The sequence below is a fragment of the Colobus angolensis genome, unplaced genomic scaffold (assembly GCF_000951035.1).
Source record: "Colobus angolensis palliatus isolate OR3802 unplaced genomic scaffold, Cang.pa_1.0 Scaffold10, whole genome shotgun sequence".
NCBI classification, from domain to species: Eukaryota; Metazoa; Chordata; class Mammalia; order Primates; family Cercopithecidae; genus Colobus; species Colobus angolensis.
The window spans coordinates 22045119-22066743 of NW_012110919.1; the positions used below are offsets into that span (position 1 = coordinate 22045119).

Below are 21625 nucleotides of genomic sequence, written 5' to 3' on the forward strand. Positions count from 1 at the left end.
GCCTCCCAAAGTGCTGGGATTACAGGCTTGAGCCACCGTGCCCGGCCAATTTTTTGTATTTTTAATGGAGATGGGGTTTCACTGTGTTTGCCAGGCTAGTCTCGATCCCCTCACCTCGTGATCTGCCTGCCTCGGCCTCCCAAAGTGCTGGGATTACAGGCGTGAGCCACCGTGCCCAGCCAATGCAAAATATTTTAACACAGAATAAACTAAATAAAAATGGATTCAGCCGGGTGTGGTGACTCATCCCTGTAATCCCAGCACTTTGGGAGGCCGAGGCGGGTGGATCATCTGAGGTAAGGAGTTTGAGACCAGCCTGGCCAACATGGTGAAACCCTGTCTCGAATGAAAATACAAAAATCAGCCAGGCGTGGCAGTGCACACCTGTAGTCCCAACTACTTGGGAGGCTGAGGCAGGAGAATCACTTGAACCTGGGATGCAGTTTGCAGTGAGCTGAGATCGTGCCACTGCACTCCAGCCTGGGAGAGTGAGACTTCATCTCAAAAAAAAGATCCAATTTTTTTTTTTTGAGATGGAGTATCACTGTGTTGCCAGGCTGGAGTGCAGTGGCATGATCTCGGCTCACTGCAACCTCCGCCCTTTCGGTTCAAACGATGTTCGTGCCTCAGCCTCCCTAGTAACTCGGATTACAGGCACACGCCACCATGCCCAGCTAATTTTTGTATTTTTAGTAGAGATGGGGTTTTACCATCTTGGCCAGGCTCGTCTCAATCTCCTGATCTTGTGATCCGCCCACCTCGGCCTCCCAAAGTGCTGGGATTACAGGTGTGAGCCACTGTGCCCCGCCGGATTCAATTCTAATGTCATGCTTTCATAAATATCCTCTATGTAACTGTTAACATAGTATAGTACAAGCATCTGATGGTTTTTAAATAATCTTGCTAAGATTGTATGCTTATGTCTTGTAACTTTGTATTTTTTTTTTTTTAATTTTCAGGGGCGACAGCCAGTTTTGTAGTCAAAAAGCAGTCATCTATTCATTGAATTTTACAGCAAACCCACCTCAAAGAGTATTTAAACTTGTTGACCAGATTAATCCATCTATTTTCTGCATTCATATTACAAACTGTAAGTATTTGACATTGATATGTTTTGTGAAACTCTGGAAATTTTTCTCAAAGTTATGGAAAAATGTCTCAGATTTATTGTATGATTATGATTTTTTTTTGAGACAGAGTCTTGCTCTGTCATCTAGGCTAGAGTGCAGTAGCACAATCTCAGCTCACTGCAACCTCTACCTCCCAGATTCAAGTGATTCTCCTGCCTCAGCCTACTGAGTAGCTGGGATTACAGGCGCCTGCCACCACGCCTGGCTAATTTTTGTGTTTTTGTTTGTTTGTTTGTTTGTTTTGAGACGGAGTTTCACTCTTGTTGCCCAGGCTGGAGTACAACGGCTCGATCTCAACTCACCACAACCTCCGCCTCTTGGGTTCAAGCAAGTCTCTTGCCTCAGCCTCCCAAGTAGCTGGGATTACAGGCATGGACCACCATGCCCAGCCAGTTTTGTATTTTTAGTAGAGTTGGAGTTTCTCCATGTTGGTCAGGCTGGTCTCGAACTCCTGACCTCAGGTGATCTGCCCGCCTCGGCCTCCCAAAGTGCTGGGATTACAGGCGTGAGCCACTGCGTCCAGCCTCTTTTTTTTTTTTTTTTGAGACAGAGTCTTAGTCTGTCGCTCAGCCTGGAATGCAGTGGCACGATCTCAGCTCACTGCAACCTCTGCCTCCCGGGTTCAAGTGATTCTCCTGCCTCAGCCTCCCGAGTAGCTGAGATTACAGGCACCCGCCACCACACCCAGCTAATTTTTTATTTTCAGTAGAGACAGGGTTTCACCATGTTGGCCAGGCTAGTCTCAAACTCCTGTCCTTAAATGATTCTCCTGCCTCGACCTCTCAAAATGCTGAGATTACAGGTGTGAACTGCCTTGTCCAACCCTCAGTTAGATTTAAAGCAATTATTCTATGTTTTGCTATATGTATAGTGTATCTCTTTAGAGACCATTTCACAGGTAATAGGAAGTAACTTTATAGACCTGTGGGCATGCACATTTTCTTTAAAAGTAATTATGCTTGTGTAGTTGTCTTTTGAAACCTTATAGTTATCTCAAAGGTGTTTATAATATGCAGACATACATAGGAATCTAGGTTTCTATATATACATGTGTTTTTTTAACTTTATTTCCTCCTGGTTTAATGGTTGAAAATCAGGCTCAGCTTTGAACATTACCTGTGGTTTCTATTTCCTTTTTTTCTTTTATTTTTACTAAGAATATTTGCATGAAAACAGGATCTTTATTTTTATCTGAGCATTTAGCTCAAATATATTTCTAGATCCAAAGTACAAGTGCATGTAAAATGTTATCAGGATATCAAAGATCAGAGACACATTTATGCTTTTATTTGTCAGTTAAACTCTGTCATATTTTCAGAATATCTTTACAGATTTTGGTTTTGTTCTCTTGTGATTGAACAGACAGATGCTCTGTGTGGTTTGTAGTCTGACGTGATAACTGGCCAGTGACTCAGGTTCTCTGTCGTAACACCAGCTCAGTGAACATGCCAGCCTGCTCCCTTCTCTCTCTTCTGTACACAGCACATTTTTCTCCAGGACTTTCACAGTGGCCGTGTGAGAGTAGAAATCGGATTCTTTCATTCCCATAGCCATCCGGAGAGAGCTTCTCCTTACAGGTTGATACAGCAGACTCATCAGTCCATGGGCTAGAGAAATAGACAGATTATTATTGGCTTCTGTTGTGCTGTTCACTTGTAGATGCTAGAAACTATTACTTCCCCATTATTAGAAGAAGCAGGCTGAGTCCGGAGGTCCTGTTTATTGAATAAGCTTTAAAAATTCCTGGGAGAAGTGAATATGGAAAAAGACACTTTTTTTTTTTTGAGATGGAGTCTTGCTCTGTCGCCCAGGCTGGAGTACAGTGGTGCCATCTCAGCTCACTGCAACCTCTGCCTCCCGGGTTTCAGCGATTCTCCTGCCTCAGCCTCCTGAGTAGCTGGAATTACAGTTGTGCACCACCATGCCTGGCTAATCTTTGTATTTTTAGTAGAGACAGGGTTTCACCATTTGGCCAGGCTGGTCTCAAACTCCTGACCTCAGGCGATCTGCCCACCTTGGCCTCCCAAAGTGCTGAGATTACAGGTGTGAGCCAGTGCGCCCAGCCAAGACGCTATTTGTTTTTTACATCAGCCTTAATGCTATTAAAAACTGTTTCCAAAACCTTTATACATACTATACATATATTTTATACAGATTTAAAATACTGTTTTTTTTAAAAACAGATAAGCCTGCATTATCCTTTATTAATCCAGAAGTACCTGATGAAAATAATTTTGATACATTGATGAAAACATCTGATGGTTTTACATTGAATGCTGAATCAGATATTTCCTTCACAACCAAACTGGATATTCCTACTACTGCTAAATATAAGGTGAGCCTGAACTTGATTGATTCTTTTCATCCCATCACAAATGTCTTGTCCTTGTAAGTTAATTTTCAGGTTACCAGCAAAACTGTCTTCCCTGAGACAGAGTTGATATTATAGACTAAATAACTTAATGTTCATGCCTACAAATCAAAGATCATGAAAATTAAAACTGAATATTTGAAGATGGATTAAAGACTTAAATGTAAGACCTAAAACCATACAAACCCTAGAAGAAAACCCAGGCAATACCATTCAGGACATAGGCATGAGCAAAGACTTCATGAGTAAAACAACCAAAAGCAATGGCAACAAAAGCCAAAATTGACAAATGGGATCTAATTAAACTAAAGAGCTTCTGCACAGCAAAAGAAACTATCATCAGAGTGAACAGGTGACCTACAGAATGGGGAAAAATTTTTGCAATCTACCCATATGACAAAGGGCTAATATCCAGAATCTACAAGGAACTTAAATAAATTTACAAGGAAAAAACAACCCCATCAAAAAGTGGGTGAAGGATATGAACAGACACTTTTCAAAAGAAGACATTTATGCGGCCAACAAACCTATGAAAAAAAGCTCATCACTGGTCATTAGAGAAATGCAAATCAAAACCACAATGAGATACCATCTCACGCCAGTTAGAATGACGATTGTTAAAAAGTCAGGAAACAATAGGTGCTGGAGAGGATGTGGAGAAATAGGAACACTTTTACAGTTGGTGGGAGTGTAAATTAGTTCAACCATTGTGGAAGACAGTGTGGCGATTCCTCAAGGATCTCGAACCAGAAATACCATTTGACCGAGCAATTCCATTACTGAGTATATACTGAAAGGATCAAAAATCATTCTGTAAAGACACATGCCCATGTATGTTTATTGCAGCACTATTCACAATAGCAAAGACTTGGAACCAACCCAAATGCCCATCAATGATAGACTGGATGTAGAAAATGTGGCACTTATACAACATGGAATACTAAACAGCCATAAAAAAGGATGAGTTCATGTCCTTTGCAGGGACATGGATGAAGCTGGAAACCATCATTCTCAGCAGACTAACACAGGAACAGAAAACAAAACACACCGCATGTTCTCACTCATAAGTGGGAGTTGAACAATGAAAACACATGGACACAGGGAGGGGAACATCACACACCGGGGTCTGTTGGGGGTTGGGGGCTTGGGGAGGGGATAGCATTAGGAGAAATACCTAATGTAGATGATGGGTTGATGGGTGCAGCAAACCACCATGGCATGTGTATATCTATGTAACAAACCTGCACGTTCTGCACATGTATCCCAGAACTTATAATACTAAAAATAAAACAAAACTGAATATTTGAATTCTGAATAGAGGATTTAAGGTTGTTTATTCTGTGATAAACTTGTATTTTGTCTCTTCAGAGTTCTTTGTTCTCCTCAACCTTAAAAGATGTAGCAAAATGCTTGAGGCACGTTGCTGAGACCATGGAGTAGATTGGTTGGATGCCTGGTCATCTTCTCAAAATTATATTTAGTTTTACAGATTTTGGAAGATGTGTGCTGTTTTATGTCTATTCAGTAGTACATCTTTAAATGCGACACATATTAACTTTGAATGAACCTTAATTTTTTTGGAACCTTAACTTTTTTTAAAAGCAAAGTATGAAAGCAACATGTACTAGTTCTAAAAGTTCAAAGTATAGAGGCATATAAGTAAAAGTTGAAAGATCCCTGTATCCATTAAAATTCATACTGCAAATCACTTTGAAAAGATTGGTGTGTATTCTTGCTGATTTTTAAATATGTCTATTATAATGTATATATGGTGTTGTATAGAAGTGGGATTTATAGCTATCCATGTTGTTCTAGAAAATTCCTTTTTCAGTGGTAAGTCATGTGCATCTTCCCATGTCAATATAAAATTTACCATTGAGTATTTTCCATGTTCTAGCACTGTGAAGAGCTTTTCAGGCATTACTTCATGCACCCCTCTGGGAGGGATGCACCATTGTCTCCATTTACCTGATGAGAAAAACTTAGGCACAGGAAAGTAACTTGTCAGAACTAGTGATAGAGCTGCTGCTGCTGCTTTTTTTTTTTTTTTTTTTTGAGACAGAGGCTTGCTCTGTTGCCCAGGCTGGAGTGCAGTGGTGTGATCTCGGCTCACTGCAACCTCCGCCTCTCAGGTTCAAGCGATTCTCCCACCTCAGCCTCCCAAGTAGCTGGGATTGCAGGCACCCACCATCATGATCATCTAATTTTTGTATTTTTGTAGAGACGGGGTTTCACCATGTTGGCCAGGCTGGTCTTCAGCTAACTTTTGTGTTTTTGTAGAGACGGGGTTTCACCATGTTGGCCAGGCTGGTCTTGAACTCCTGACCTCAGGTGATCCGCTCATCTCGGCCTCCCAAAGTGCTGGGATTACAGGCGTGAGCCACCGCACCCAGCAAAGAGCTGCAGTTTACAAAATATTCTGGGCGCGGTGGCTCACGCCTATAATCCTAGCACTTTGGGAGGCTGAGGCGGGCAAATCACTTGAGGTCAGGAGTTCCACACCAGCCTGGACGATATAGTGAAACCCCGTGTCTACTAAAATACAAAAATTAGCAGGGCATGGTGGCGCGTTCCTGTAGTTCCAGCGACTTGGAAGGCTGAGGCACGAGGATCACTTGAACCCAGGAAGTGGAGGTTGCTGTGAGCTGAGATCATGCCACTGCACTCCAGCCTGGGCAACAGAGCGAGACTCCATCTCAGAAAAAAAAAGCAACCAAATATTCTTTTCTGTGTATGTATCTGAGCTGTTCCACTCTTAACAGACATGTTTCCAGTTTTTGCTTTTATCCACAATGAATATTCTCATATATGCATACATTTTTGTACACTTCACTGATTAAATCCTTAGGATACATTCCTATAAATGAGTTAGTTTGGTAAAATGAATGGAAAATGTAAATATTGATACCAGATTGCCCTCCAGAAAAATTGCAGTGCTCTACACTCCCAGCTCCAGTGAGTGGAAGGACTTGTTTCCCATATTCCTGCTGGCACTAAAGCATTTGGATAAACTTGCAAATTGGCTATAAACCTAATAGCTATTAATCTGGGTTTTGAAGATTGGGAAATAATTTTGTGGGGTTTGGTTTTGGGAAAGAAGGCATTCTTTCATAAAATTGATTCATAAAAAATTGATTTTTATTTTAATGTATACTGTATATGTTATTTAAATAATTAATGCTAGTGAGAAATAATTCTCTCACCCCTGTGTCCAGCCACTTAGTTCCTGTCTGCAGAGGCAAACTGTTATGTCAGTGTCTCATGTACCCTTCCAGAGGAATTCCATGACTAAGAAGCCTACAAATACAGTAACATAAACACACACAAACACACATCCTTTAAAAAATGGCGACACAACTAAATGTGAGCTTCTTGAGGGCAAGGACCACATCTGTTTTTTGCTCATCACTGTGTCCCTGATGCCTGCGGTGCTGCTTGTAGGTGCCCAGTAAAGTGTTGAATGAATAGTTGAATGAATACCTTAATTACACCATAATTACTGTTGGTTGTTGTGTTTGCAGTATGGGGTTCCTCTGCAGACTTCAGATTCGTTTCTGAGATTTCCTTCCTCCCTGACATCATCTCTGTGCACTGATAATAACCCTGCAGGTAAGAAAGTGGCCATTCTTCTTTTCTTAGACATTTGCTGTTGTTATTAGGTTGGTGGAAAAGTAGTTGTGGTTTTTGCCATTAAAAGTCATGACCAAAATCGCAATTATTTTTGCACCAACTTAATACCTTACATTTGTAGTAGTCATAATTAAACAGGCCTTGTGACTAGAAACAGAATCTCCGGGTTAAAGAGGCCTCAAAGGTCATGTAGTTCAATTTCCCACTCAGGGCCAGTCTTTTCTACCACGTGCAGCCACTGCTTGAGCACTTGTAGGGATGGGGAACTGACTACCTGAAAACAGCTCACTCCATTGTTTACTTCCAGTTGTTGGAAAGTTCTAAAGCATATCAACAGCTAACAATTATTAAGCACTTATTTGTGCTGGGTATTATGTTAAGTGCTTGCATGTGTTTTCCCTTTAATTCTCTCTGTAATCCCTTAAGGTTAGTATCTCCAGTTTTTTTTGTTTGTTTTTCTGTTTTTTTTTTTTTTTTTTTTTTAGACAGTCTCGCTCTCACGCAGGCTGGAGTGCAGTGACACCATCTTGGTTCACTTCAGGCCTCCTGGGTTCATGCCATTCTCCTGCCTCAGCCTCCCGAGTACCTGGGACTACAGGTGCCCGCCACTACGTCCAGCTAATTTTTTTGTGTATTTTTGGTAGAGACAGGGTTTCACCATGTTAGCCGGGATGGTCTCAATCTCCTGACCTTGTGATCTGCCCGCCTCAGCCTCCCAAAGTGCTGGGATTACAGGTGTGAGCCACCGCACCCGGCCAGTATCTCCATTTTTTAGAGCAGGAAACAGAGATGTGCAGTTTCTTATTCAGGCTCATTCAGGTGCTGGTGGAGCAGGGATGCAGTTGGCCTGCAGCCTGTGCTCCCCTATGCTCTCCTCCATTCAGGAGCCTCCAGGAGTTTGCTGAGTGGCTCCCTAGGCAGTGGAAGGCAGCAGGCTTGGCTCTGCCATCCCCAAGGGGCCTCGCAATGAAGAAGCTAAGTAATGAACGATAGGAAAATGTATTCTGCTGAAAAGACAATCTTGCACACACCAAGAACAGTGTAAATTAAAACCAAACCAAAGGCTGGGTGCAGCTGTTAATGCCTCTAATCACAGCACTTTGCAAGGCTGAGGTGGGCAGATTGCTTGAGATTAGAAGTTTGAGCCTGGGCAACATAGCGAAACCCTGTCTTTATAAAAATTACAAAAATCAGGCCAGACATAGTGATGCACATCTGTAGTTCCAGCTACTCAGGAGGCTGAGGTAGGAAGATTGCTTGAGCCAGGGAGGTGGAGGTTGCAGTGAGCTGAAATTGCACCACTGCACTCCATCCTAGGTGACAGAACGAGACCCTGTCTCAAAGAAAAAAAAAAAAAAGAAAACAAAATCAAAAACAACTCCCCCACTGCAACAAAACCTAAAAACCAAACTGAGATACCATTTTCCCCTGTCAGATTGGCAAAACTCAAAAAAACTGAAGCTGTGGGGAAATAGGCACTCACCTACATAGCTGATAAGACTAAATTGGTACAACCTTGGTGAAGGGCAACTTAGCAGTTTGTATCCAGATTACCAATAAATGTGCTCTTCAACCCAGCTGTTCTACTTCCAGGAGTTGATCCTACAGAAATGCTGGCCAACATGCAAAATAATAGATTGCAGCATTGTCGGTGATAGCAAGGATGGAGACAACTTAAATGTTCATTAATAGGGAACTGGTACAATAATTATGTCACATCTATAATATAATACTAATTATCCCCAAGAAAGGAAGAGCTGCTTCATGTAAAGACAGGCCAATCTCTAAGATATATTGTTCAGTGAACAAAATGAGGGGCAGAATAGTGTATATATTGTACATTTGTTTCCAAAAGGGGAAAGAATAATAACAATATATGTATGTTTTTTACACACATATTTGCTTTTTTTCCATAGAATATTTCTCGAAAGATACACAAGAAGCCTCTTGCCAGTTGCCTCTGGAGAAGGGGACTGGTGGGAGGTGGGGGGCAAGACAGGAATGGGAGGGGGCTTTACTTATTATCTTTTTGTGCTTTTTGAATTTTGAATACAATCTCATGAATGTATTACCTATTTGAAAAATAATTTAAAACCCTCTTTAAAATATTGTAGGCCAGGCGCACAGGTTCACACCTGTAATCCCAGCGCTTTGGGAGGCCGAGGCGAGAGGATCACTTGAGGTCAGGAGTTTGAGACTAGCCTGGGCAACATGGTGAAACCCTGTCTCTACTAAAAAAAAAAAAATAAAAAAAATTGTATATCTGTGTTGTAACTTATTTTACAGTTTTACCTAGATTGCAATTTTTTAGTTGCCACTGGGAAATTGAAAAATTTCTTCTCTTTTGTATTTTTTTTCCTTGGGAATGTTAATGATTTCCAGCATTTCTGGTGAACCAGGCTGTTAGGTGCACCAGAAAAATAAATTTAGAACAGTGTGAAGAAATTGAAGCCCTCAGCATGGATTTTTACAGCAGCCCGGAAATTCTGAGGGTAAGAATTGTTTTGAAGTGGAACTTACTCATTAGGTATGTTTCTGTTCTTTCTGCCCTTTTAAAATATGACAAATACAGAATAATTTCAGTACATGATTGACACTCAAGTTTCAATTTCTCCAGTACTTTTGTATCAGTGATTATTGAAATAATCCTTTAAATAATTTTTATTTTTATATAGTTAGCTCATATTTTGCTTTTGTTGATTTTTTTCTTTCATTCATTTTGATGGTAACCAATACCTGTCTCTTGAATAAAAACAAATCTTTACTAATAACTAAAAACTTTAGAAATCATAAAAACATCTTCATGTCTGTGACAGAAATAATCTTATTAGCCCCAAAAAGGACTCTCTCTCAGAAACAGGCCAGAAAATAAGAGGAAATCCGCTTTCTGGTTGGCAGATGACACAGGCAGTCAGGAAAGAACAGGAAATGGGAGAAGAGGGCACGGTGGTGAAGGGGCCCCTTCTCTCTGGTTGCAGTGTCTGAACCCTAAACTGAAGAAATGAGTGAGGCCACTGGCCCACATGACAGATAAGATGGAGGGTGGCAAGGCAAGAAGACTTTTTTCAATGATTAAAAACCATATGATAGGCTGAGGCAGGAGGATCACTTGAGGGTAAGAGTTCAAGAACCAGCCTGGGCAACATAGTGAGACCCTGCCTTACAAAGAATAAAAAAACTAGTGTGGCATGTTTGTGCACACCTGTCGTCCCAGCTACTCAGGAGGCTAAGACAGGAGGATCACTTGAGCCCAAGAGGCTGAGGTTGCAGTGAGCTAAGGTTGTAGTGAGCTATGATCACACTCCAGCCTAGGTGACAGAGTGAGACCTGGTCTCTAACAAAACAAAATAACCCCCCTGCCAGAAACATATGATTATTGTCAAAGGGGTCCCTTCCCAATTTCCTTTTTATGAGGGGTACGGGGGTAGGGTGGTTCATGGCACCATTATTTATCTGGACTTCAGTTTTTAGGATCAAGTTTAACCTTTCCCTCTCCTCTCATTTTCTCTCTCCCTCTCTTGTGTAAGTCAGCCATCTAGGCTTGTGAATTCTTCTAGTTAGCTTGAGCTCACAGTTGTCTTGAAGTAATTCCTTGGGCATCCAGGTACAGTTCTCTTTCAGCACAGTCTCTCCAAACAGGTGTATTTGTCTCCCTCCCCACATTTCCCAGTGGGCCTTTCAGAAACAGAGCTGTGGCTCTACTGGGGAGGCAAGGGCTTGTCATTGAGGAGGCTTGGGCCAGAGGCAGGAAGACTAGTTAGGATGTGGAAATCGCCTGGGCAAGGAATGGTGGCCTTCCAGCAAGGACAGGTGCAGTGAGAGTGACCAGGAGTGCAAGAACTGTGCTTCTCACAGGGCTTACAGCCGTGAGACCATGTGGAAATACACGATAATGACCCTGGAGCATGGAACCTTCCTGAGACTAGCTCAGTGAGCTTCCACCTGGAGGAAATGAAGATAGAAGGAAAATGCAACATGACCTCTTTGATTAGGATGTAGATTGAAACAGATGGAGAAGGGAAGTCTTGATCAAGGAAATTCTGTTTTCTTCTTTGTGAAACCTTTAATAAGATGAATATACTCTTCAACTCAAGATCTGAAAAAGCAATGAAAATGCTTCTTTTTGTTGTACTTAACACAATTTTTTGTGGTTTCTTTTTATCTAGGCACCTGATTCAAGAACAAAGGTAAGAGTATTTTTTTTTTTTGTAAGGGAAAGTAGGATAGTTTATAATACTCTGTCTTATTTCTGAGCCCTTTTAAATGAATATAGTTACAGTTAGAAGGGGACCTTGTTGTCAATAGCAAATATATTTGCCAAAAAGCAAGCAGAAGTGCAATAGGGAAACTCCTTAGTGGGAGTAACACTTCTGGGCTTTCTAGCTGCCTCCGTTGTTGTGGTTTTTGTACTCTTCCACGGTTCAGTGACACCACTGTCGTGACCAGCAGTGGGTGTGATTGACAGATTCTGGACATTCAGGCTGTCCCTTGTTCTCTTCTTGGTCTCTTGTTGAGAAAGCTCTCCAGCTCCCAGGATGCTGCCTGTCCAGGGCAGAAGCTGTAAGCACTTTGGCCAGTAGTTGTCCACACCATGTGGGAGGCGTGCCCCACAGTGTACCTTCAGGGCTTTATTTGAGGGTGGGTTCTTTTCAAAACCTTATCGCCCCAGCCCAGGGTTCTGCTTGGTTGTGGTCAGGATGCCAGGGTCTCTTCATGGCTATGTCAAAGGAATGTGGATCCCTCACCCCTTATTCTAGGGTCTGTAGCCTAGGCCTGGCTGTGAACACAGTCCCCATGGAGGCCTGAGTTGGTGGCTTTGTCCTAGTTTCCCAGCCTATGGAACTGGCCAGCCTAGGTTCAAACCTCAGCTTTGCCATTATTTTCTTGTCTTACTGACACTGAGTTCTCCCTTTGTTGAGTGGATGGTAAGCATCTGTGCAGAGACGTGATGCAGGGTCAAGTGGGAGAAGCACATGAGGTGCTGGTGTGGCATCTGCGCATGGGACGCGGATGCACTGGCTGTGATTGACTTCACTGATGCTCTGCACACAAACGTGTTTGAAGGAGATGTTTGAAAGGAAATAGCCACGTGACTTTGGGTCTCACACAATGGTGTGTGGGGCTGGATCCCGTCTTCTGTGAAGGATGGAAAGACCTATTATGAGGAATGATAGATGTTACTGGATGTTACTTGTATTTTCAAACTTGTTTTAGTTATAGATATCCTTTCTTAAATGCAGTCTGAAGCGGAACCCTCCCTAGAGCATAACACAGACTGAATGTGGAGCTGTGCTGGTTGGAACAGGGATGGGACCTGAAGCCCTCCACCTGCCCAGTCTCCTTCTCTTTCCTCTTTGGTTCCAGTGAAGAACGCTAGGGTTCCCGGGAATGCAGTGTGAAAGTCATGCAATGGGCTAGCTCTCACCTCCCTCCAATCCCTAGAGAGTGCTTGGATTCTACCACTTAAAACTGGAATGGTCTGGGGGGCAGCAGCCCTATCAGCCTTGTTCATGATATATCCGTATTTCTAATGCAGCGTCCGGTATGTTCTGGGCACTTAATGAGTTATGTTTTTAGTGATGAATGACTAGGAAGGAGGTGGGTCCAGTCAATGTGGAAAGACCTATTATGAGGAATGTGATGGATGTTACTGGGAGGCTTGAAGCAGATGCCAGGCACCATTCTAAGTGCTGTACATGTCCAACATCTTTGAATCCTTTTGGCTGTCCTAGGAGGTAGGTTCAGTTACTGTCAGTCTCTGGCAGATGAGTCACAGGGAGATGAATGAGCTTGCCCATGGCTGCACAGCTGGGAAGTGGCAGAGCTGGGACAAGGATCTAGGTGGTCTGGCCCCAGGGACCTTATACTTTACCACCACACTGGGCCAGCTCTACTCTGTGAGCCCACGTGACAGGCTACACACACCCAGCAGACTGGGACTTCCAGCTTAGGTCTGTGTGACACCAAAGGTTGTGCTCTAAAGGACGAGCATGTAAACTAATAGCAGGAATTTGTTTAAAATTTTCTTAAGCAGATTTTAAGGTTAGAGGATCAGGAGTATAAAAATTGGGTCTAATCTCCCCACTAAGTGAAGACTGTTATGATTGCCTGGAATCATTGACACTATCTGTGGAGCCATCAGTAAATGATTCCAGGGTAGCCCTGTAGTTTCATTGAGTATGCTGGAGTTCTTTACCAGTGTGTGGTTTGGGAATGGTATGTGGTAGAAGAGGAATCAAGGAAATCAGCACGGCCCTACCGTTTCCTTCTCATGACTGTTGAGTGAGCTGCTGAGATGAGGGCAGCTCCTGCCATTGACACCAGGACTCTCCAAAGCTCATTGATATTGAATCCTTTGGTTTTTGCCAATTCCACGGACACACCATGGAAGTGGCTTCAGCAGAGGCTGGTATGGCAGGCTATGCTCTTTCTTGGAACCCGATGCCATTGCTGAATCAGGGGCCACTGTGCTCAGAGTAAGGAACCCAGGTTGTCCTTATGTTAAACAAGAGCTAATTGAATCGCAGCCTAGGATCCCCTCCATGCTGAAACCCTTTGGTGCGGGTTATGCAGAGGGCTTTGCAGTGACTGGCATTGCCCTTCTGCCATTCTCGTCACATGACAGCTCACATCTTTGTTACTGAGTCATGTCACTTTCTTCTACGAGAGGTTTTGATTCGCAGGTCTTCTTGGTCATGGGAGCAGACACATAAGGACTGCGTATTTATCTCTAAAATGACTGCTTAAATACTTGGTCATTTTGAATTATAAACAGCATGGTGCATGGTTAAGTTCAAAGTGGTATAAACAACTATTAATAGATACATGAGGCTCCTTCCTCAACAGTGGTTTCCAAGAATTGAAGTTTAGAGCAAATGACAGATTCATCCCATAGTATGAGGAGGCCCAGCTACCTTTAGAGGATGGCTTGATGCCTTGCTAGTCTGCTGGCGGTGGCCATGAATGCAAAATGTCCTTTAATAGCACTGGGATAAGCAGGGCTTCCTGGTGTTGCTGAAAACGTTTGTCTGTGTCTGTTTTCTATTGCTCATAATCCTACCACCCAGAGAAACCACTGTGTGTGTGTGTGTGTGTGTTTATGTGTGTGTGCACTTGCATTTGTGTAGAAGTTGTGTATAAATTGGGTCAAATGAGTATTCGGGGGTGTGTGGGGGCTTAAGGATATGTATCCTGGGACTGTGTGTGAATGTGCATGTGTGGGTATGGAGTGTGTAGGAGTTGTGTTTTGGAGGTGAGGATATATATGTGCGCTTGACACTGTGATGGAGTTTTGTGTGTATGTATTTGAGATATAATTCACATACCATAAAACTCACCATTTTAAAGTATACAATTCTGTGGCTTTTAGTATAGTCACAGGTTGTGCAACCATTACCACTAATTCCGGAACATTTCCATCACCCCAAAAAGGAGCCCTGTATTAGCAGTCACTCCTCATTCTTCCCCAGCTCTGTCCCCCAGCGCCTGGCAACCACCGATCTAGTTTTCATCTCTATGGGTTTGCCAGTTGGACATTCCGTATAAATGGAATTAGAAGTGTGGCCTTTCGTGTCTGGCTTTTATGACTTAGCATGTTTTCAAGATTCATCTGTACTGTGGCATGTATTAGTACTACTTTTAAGGATGAGTCATATTCCTTTGTAAGGCTAGACTTTGTATTTATCCATTCATCAGTTGATGGACATTTAGGTGGTTTTTGGTTTTAGCTATTATGATAGTGCAGCTGTGAACATTTGTGTACAAGTTTTTGTGTAAACTATGTTATTAGAGGTAACTACTTTTAAAGTTTTGGTTATATCCTCTCAAGTATTTTCTTTGGGAATGTATATATGTTTATTACTTTTGCAAATGTGGATCATAGTATACACACATTGTGTAGCATGCTTCCCCCTACTTGGCCATATATCAGGGGAGGTTTCTTTCCAGTTGGTTGTTATTTTAGCCCATCCTCCCTGGGTAGAGCGTCTTCAACACTCCAGGTCTTCACTCTGCAGGTCCCTATCACTGTTCAGTCCGTCATCATTCAGTCTCTAAATAAAACGCTCACCCGACGGGAAGACACTGATGTGCTACAGCCGGCTCTCGTCAATGCTGGACACTTTCACCTTTGCATGAATGTTGTTCTTGAGGTAGGTGCTGAATTTGGCTTTGAGAGCTTGTCTGTGGCAGACTTAAGCCTCCTGTCGTGCTGGGGTAACTGGATGCCCTCCGAGGATGCTTTGTCCTAGCCTGTGGTGTGGCTTTACCTGGCTCGGCTGCCTGCTTGCCTTTCTGCTGTCTCATCAAAGGACACCTCTTGTCTCCACAAACCTAATGACTTGCTGGAATACATCAAAATATTTTTGTTGTTCTGTTTTTGTTTTAACATGTTTCCTCTGCAGAGATAGGCTTATTACATTCTGCTTGGACCAGCTTATGTGGAACTTCTGTAATTGGGCAGAGTGGCTCAGATGACCTTGTCTGCTAGGGGTGGTGCTGAGGGAACACCTCTCGTAATCCAACTGGACAGCAGAGCAAGGCTTTAACACATGGAGAAATGAGGAAAGATTTGCTATCTGTGGGTATTTTCAGTTATTCATACAGCTTCTGAAATGTAATGGAACAGGTATATTAGGAGTATCATTTTTTTTTTTTAGGTAAAGTACAGCCTCACATACACAGATAGAGGTGAAGTCACCAAAGCTGATCTGTCATTCCTTCTGGGGACAGTTAGCAGTGTAGTGGTCCCACTGCAGCAAAAGTTTGAAATTTATTTTCTTCAGGTAAGGTTGATCAATTTGGCATAAGTATTTAATTGCCAAGTTAAAAAGAAATAATGACTTCTTAGTGGATAAAACTGAATTTCTAAGTATTACATCCAAGCCTTTGTAGTGAACAGAGGGCTTTGTGTAGCCTGTGGCATCTGTAATGAAATCAAGCATTCTCCTTGTATCTTTTTTCCTTTTGGGAAAAGATTCCTTTCCACGTTAGCTTGTTCTTTTACAGTATGATGTACTCCTACACCTGGCAGATGTATTTATAGTTCTGAGTAGGGAGGGAGAAATTATTTTATTGGTTGTTAATTCTAGATTTTATTATGAAAGAAGCATTTTTCTCCCTGCCATTTCCTTATTAAAATGAGAATTATTTGGGGGCATTTCTACACTGTCTTTCAGGAAAATACCAAGCCAGTCCCTCTCAGTGGAAACCCTGGTTATGTCGTGGGGCTCCCGTTAGCTGCTGGATTCCAGCCTCATAAGGGATATCCTTTTTGGTTCTGTAGAGGGTGGATTTATTCCTGTCTCCATGTGCGTGGGCTGCACTGCTTTTTATCGCCGAGGCTCCCCTGGGCTGCTTGCAGGAAGGAGAGAGCAGTCCAGGCCGAGCTTCCTGCAGGCAGCTCTGGTGGGCGGCCAGTCTGGCTACACAGCAGGTGGGCTGGGGGGAGACTGGCAGTTGGGGGTGAGACAGCACGTCCTGGAAAATGTCAGGTTTTTTTTTTTTTAAATCTCCTTTTTTTTTTTTCCAGCCTGCCATTAAGCCACAATAAGTCAGTGTTTTACAACGAAAATCTTAAGAGAGAAAAGTTGACATTTAAACGTTTTTAATTTCACATTTAAACAATTTTGAAGGGCCAGTTTCTGATAATTTTTCTTCTGAGAATCCACTTACTAAGGAAAATAGAACTACTTTTTTGCCCACTCCTGGGAAATAGCTGTCAAAATCAGAGAGGCCCAGAAAAAGTGTATTTGGGTCTCCCTCATGTCACACAGTGACACTGTCTTCTTACCTGAGAATCAGGCTGCTCTACCACTAGGCAGTTGTCCCTTAACTGTCTGTGAATGTCTGGGATTATTCAGACCACGAACAGATACAGACAGTTTACTATTCTCCATAGCACAGCTGAGCAAGACTGCTTAGCACTGGAGGGGGTCCGGACCCCAGTATTATTTGGTTACACTATGCAATCTGGCTGTAAACTAAGGTAAAAGAGTCACTTGTTTCTATTTGAACTTGTGTTGATCAGAAAACAAAGCATTCTCACTTTTCCCCATTTTATGAGCTCATATGAAAGCCACATATATCATCATGCATGAATAGTAGCAAAACTGTTACAATCATTTTTGTTATTAAATATGGCAAAGCAAAAATTTCAAGGCTTTGTGTGTTTCTTTTTTTAAGAGATGGGGTCTCACTCTGTCTCCTAGGCTGGAGTACAGTGGCGCCATTATAGCTCACTGCAGCCCTGACCTCCTGGGCTCAAGGGATCCCGCCTCAGTCTCCCAAGTAGTTGGGACTACAGGCATGCACCACCACACCTGGCTTTTTTTTTTTTTTTTTGAGACGGAGTCTCGCTCTGTCACCCAGTGGTGCAATCTCAACTCACTGCAACCTCTGCCTCCAGGTTCAAGCAATTCTCCTGCCTCAGCCTCCTGAGTAGCTGGGACTACAAGTACATGCCAACGTGCCCGGCTAAATTTTGTATTTTTAGTAGAGACGGGGTTTCACCACGTTGGCCAGGCTGGTCTAGAACTCCTGACCTCAGGTGATCTGCCTGCCTTGGCCTCCCAAAGTGCTGGGATTACAGGTATGAGCCACTGTGCCTGGCCTGTGTGTTTCATTTTTAAGGTTGTTTAGAATTTGAGTTCACAGTAAAAATATTTCCCCTGAAAATATTTCCTATGTTTCTGCATTTTAATATACACAGCACATCAAAACCAGGGAGAGGACATCTGAATATAATCTGCTTTTATCTTACCAAATATGTACATAATGTAAAATATCAAACAGTGCTGCATGGCTTGTTATAAAAACAGTTCTTACCCTCATTTGCCCTACCTTGGAGGCAACCACTTTCAACTCTTGTTGCTGTTTTTTTCAAAATCTACCCCGAAATCTTGAAATATCCTGCTACTTCTTGATTTTTTTGGTTTTATGAATTTTTTATTGAGTTTCCATTAAGGAACACAAAGGTTGGCTCTTTCCCCTTCTTCCCCTACCTCATGACCCACACACTTCCCACATCTTCCCAGGGTCATTGGATCATTATTTTGTTTAGACCAATATTTACCATTTACTTATTATTTTTTGAGACAGGGTCTCACCCTGTTGCCCAGGCTGCAGTGGCGTGATCAGGGTCACTGCAGCCTCGGCCTGCAGTCTCAAGCTATCCTCCTGCCTCAGCCTCCTAATAGCTGGGACCACATGCGAGTGCCATCACACCTGGCTAATTTTTTAAATTTTAGTAGAGACGGGGTCTCCCTATGTTTCCCAGGCTGGTCTTGAACTCCTGGGCTCAAGTGCTCTTCTTGCTTCAGCGTCCCAATATGTTGGGATTACAGATGTGAGCCACTACATCCAGCCACCATTTACATTATTAGTTCTGATCCATTTAGACCAGCATTTCTCAAAGGGAGAGGGTTCCATGGAATACGTTTCCCCAAGACATCAGTAGGGGTAGGTCTATGGTCCAATAAGTTTGGGAAACACCAAATTAAAGTTAAAACAATGGTTCCTTCCTATATTACTCATCAGAACCTTGAATAGACACATGTGCCTCAGGAGGGACATGGGGACATGGAGGTTCAATGCTTCCCCAACTTTGGCCATGAAACCCTTCTTGTACAGAGCTTCAGTGGAACACAGTTTGGGAAACATTGTTTTAGACTCATCATCTCGCAGGTCAAGATTTTGCAAAGTTAGAGATGCTTTAGCTTCTGTCAGATAATCCCCCATTTGGAGAGTGAGAAGATAATGAAACTGGGAAGGAATGAAACTGCTGGTGGGGCTGGGAGTGGTGGCTCACACCTGTAATCCCAGCACTTCGGGAGGCCAATGTGGGCAGACCACCTGTGGTCAGGAGTTCGAGACCAGCTTGGCCAACATGGTGAAACCCTGTCACTACTAAAAATACAAAAAAATTAGCCAGACATGGTGGTGGGTGCCTGTAGTCCCAGCTACTCAGGAGGCTGAGGCAGGAGAATCACTTGAACCCAGGAGGTGGAGGTCGCAGTGAGCTGAGATTGCCTCACTGTACTCCAGCCTGGGTGACAGAGCAAATTCTATCTCAAACAAAACAAAACAAAACAAAAAACAAAAATCAAAAAACAAAAAACTGCTGGTGGGCTGGGTGTGGTGGCTCACTCCTGTAGTCCCAGCACTCTGGGAGGGTCGCAAGAACCCAGAGTTTGAGGCTACAGTGAGCTATGATGGCGCCACTGCACTCCAGCTTGGGCATCAGAGTGAGACCTTGTCATAAATAAATAAATAAATAAATAAAGGAAGGAAGGAAGGAAGGAAGGAAGGAAGGAAGGAAGGAAGGAAAGGAAGAAGAAAATAAAGAAAAACTGCTGGTGGATGAACAACAGCCTCATTCAGTTGACTTCTTTTTCCTTCACCAAGACTGACTGGAGCTCTTCCGTGTCGGCTCGTAGCCCAGAAGGTGAAGAACCTGCTGTGGGGCCAGGGCTTCCCAGATTACGTGGCCCCTTTTGGAAATTCGCAGGCCCAGGATGTGCTGGACTGGGTGCCCATCCACTTCATCACCCAGTCATTCAACAGGAAGGTAAAGGGGAGAAGGCACAGGTTCCATGCTAGTGGTCTCTCTCTTCCAGGTGGTGTGATGAAGGCAGCCGGGGAAGCCAGCTGTTAAGGAGACAGGATGGTTCTGAGTGGGAGCATGGGCTGAATCTTGGATACTGATTTTTGCCCCTTGTTAGCAATGTTGTCTCTGGCTGGCAGTTTTATGGCTTTGAGCCTCTGTTTTCATCTGTGAAATGGTAACGCTAGTCATAGTGGGTGAGTGGCTTCACGGGGCATTGAGAGGGTTAAGTGAGGTAACATTTATGTGGCCCTGGGCATGGTGCCTAGTGGTCCATAAATGGGAACCACTGTGATCCTCATCCTGTTGCTACCATCATTGTGATTGTTGGTGTCCCCCGAGCCCTCTCCAGGCATCTCATGACACGATAGACAAATGTTGAGTCCTGTATCAAAGACTGAGACTTCCTTCTGTGCACATGGCTATCCCACCCATTGTCCTGTGGTCTACCTAGGCAGCCTACACCTGAGAGTTTTCACTGCCACAGTTCCTCACAGAGTTGAATGGAAGTTGACAATCCTACAGATAGGTTCCTGGTCACATGTGATGCTTCTGCCCACCTCTTTCTTTTGTCTTAGCAGTCAGTGTGTGGGCCAGCCCTGGCCCGGAGGCGTGCTCTCTATCTTAGCCTGTAATTGCCCAGCTTGTTCTTGTCACACTTTCTTCAGACCTCTCATTATCTGCTCCGAGTATTTCTAGCATGGGCATAACAGGGATGAGGACTGCTCACTTCTCTGATCCGCCCTCCCACCGAGGCCAGCAGAGACCCAGGATTACTCCATTCCACTGCGAAGTCTTGGCTCAACTCTCCCGCCAGAACCAGGCACATTGCTTCTGGCTTCTTGGCCATGGCTGAAGACATGCAGTTATTACTCCTCAGAAGGGAAGATACGGGTTGGGAGGAGAGGCAGCAGTGCACACACAGCATTGTCAGGGTCTATGCTGATCCTGAATGCTCAGAGGGCCTGCAGCAGTGGATTTTGTACCAACTCTGCCGGCAACCCAGGTAGAGGCAGGCACGAGCACCTGCTAAACTCAGTTTCCACCAGCTGCATGCTGCATCGTCTCCTAAGAACCGGATATTCAAGAGGATTGTTCAGCCTGCACGGTTTTTAAAGGCAGTTCCAAGCTAAGGAATTCCATCAGTGCTTTTTTCGCAGCCACCAAATTTAGCAGGCCTGTGAGGCTTTCATGTCCTGAAGAGATGTATTTTAAAGCTTTTTTTTTTTAATGAAAACATACATACACAAAAGTAGAATAGTACCATGGAGTCCCCACGTACCCAGCCTGCAGCTTCAACAGTTACCACATTTGCCAACTGGAGAGACTGCAAAGGCAGGAAAAAGTCCTGGAAGTCCCACGGCCCCTTTTTCCCTTGGGTCAGAGGCCTTAGAGCTGGCTCCCAAAGCAGCCAACCAAATGGGCAGCTCAGCTCCTTCATGGCATCAGCAGCGTTCCTGGTGCAGATGAAGAGTTGATGTCTTTGACAACATACTGACACTGCCTGGTTACCCAAATGTCACATCTTAAGTGCCAGTTGATGAAATTAGATAAATGAGAAGGCACTTAAATTTCCCCTAAGAGCATTTTAACATGACATGCAATCAGGTTTTATTTGTCTGCTAATAATTATTTCTTCCCCTCCATCCCTCCCACCAGTTTCTTTCCTGAAGTCTGTGAGGCAGGTGTAAACAGGTAGATGAAGTTAGAGCAGTTATGGCCCTAAAGGGTCCACAGTTGAATGTCGGCACTACCACAGTTTCAGGTGATGTCGACTTTTTTAGAAATAGAAGGGGATGGGCCGGGCGCGGTGGCTCAAGCCTGTAATCCCAGCACTTTGGGAGGCCGAGACGGGCGGATCACGAGGTCAGGAGATCGAGACCATCCTGGCTA

General features: G+C 43.6%; 1 protein-coding gene across 1 annotated transcript in view; it reads left to right on the plus strand.

Annotated features, from left to right (window-relative positions):
- TCTN1 (tectonic family member 1) overlaps nt 1–21625 on the plus strand; it is a 37500-nt gene that overhangs the window by 12455 nt on the left and 3420 nt on the right. The window contains exons 3-12 of the mRNA XM_011936503.1: nt 960–1090; nt 3314–3465; nt 7023–7110; nt 9514–9623; nt 11298–11318; nt 15147–15281; nt 15789–15914; nt 16308–16393; nt 16976–17116; nt 19534–19696. Of these exons, the coding sequence (XP_011791893.1) occupies nt 960–1090; nt 3314–3465; nt 7023–7110; nt 9514–9623; nt 11298–11318; nt 15147–15281; nt 15789–15914; nt 16308–16393; nt 16976–17116; nt 19534–19696 (1153 nt within the window). The remainder of the gene's footprint in view (nt 1–959; nt 1091–3313; nt 3466–7022; nt 7111–9513; nt 9624–11297; nt 11319–15146; nt 15282–15788; nt 15915–16307; nt 16394–16975; nt 17117–19533; nt 19697–21625) is intronic.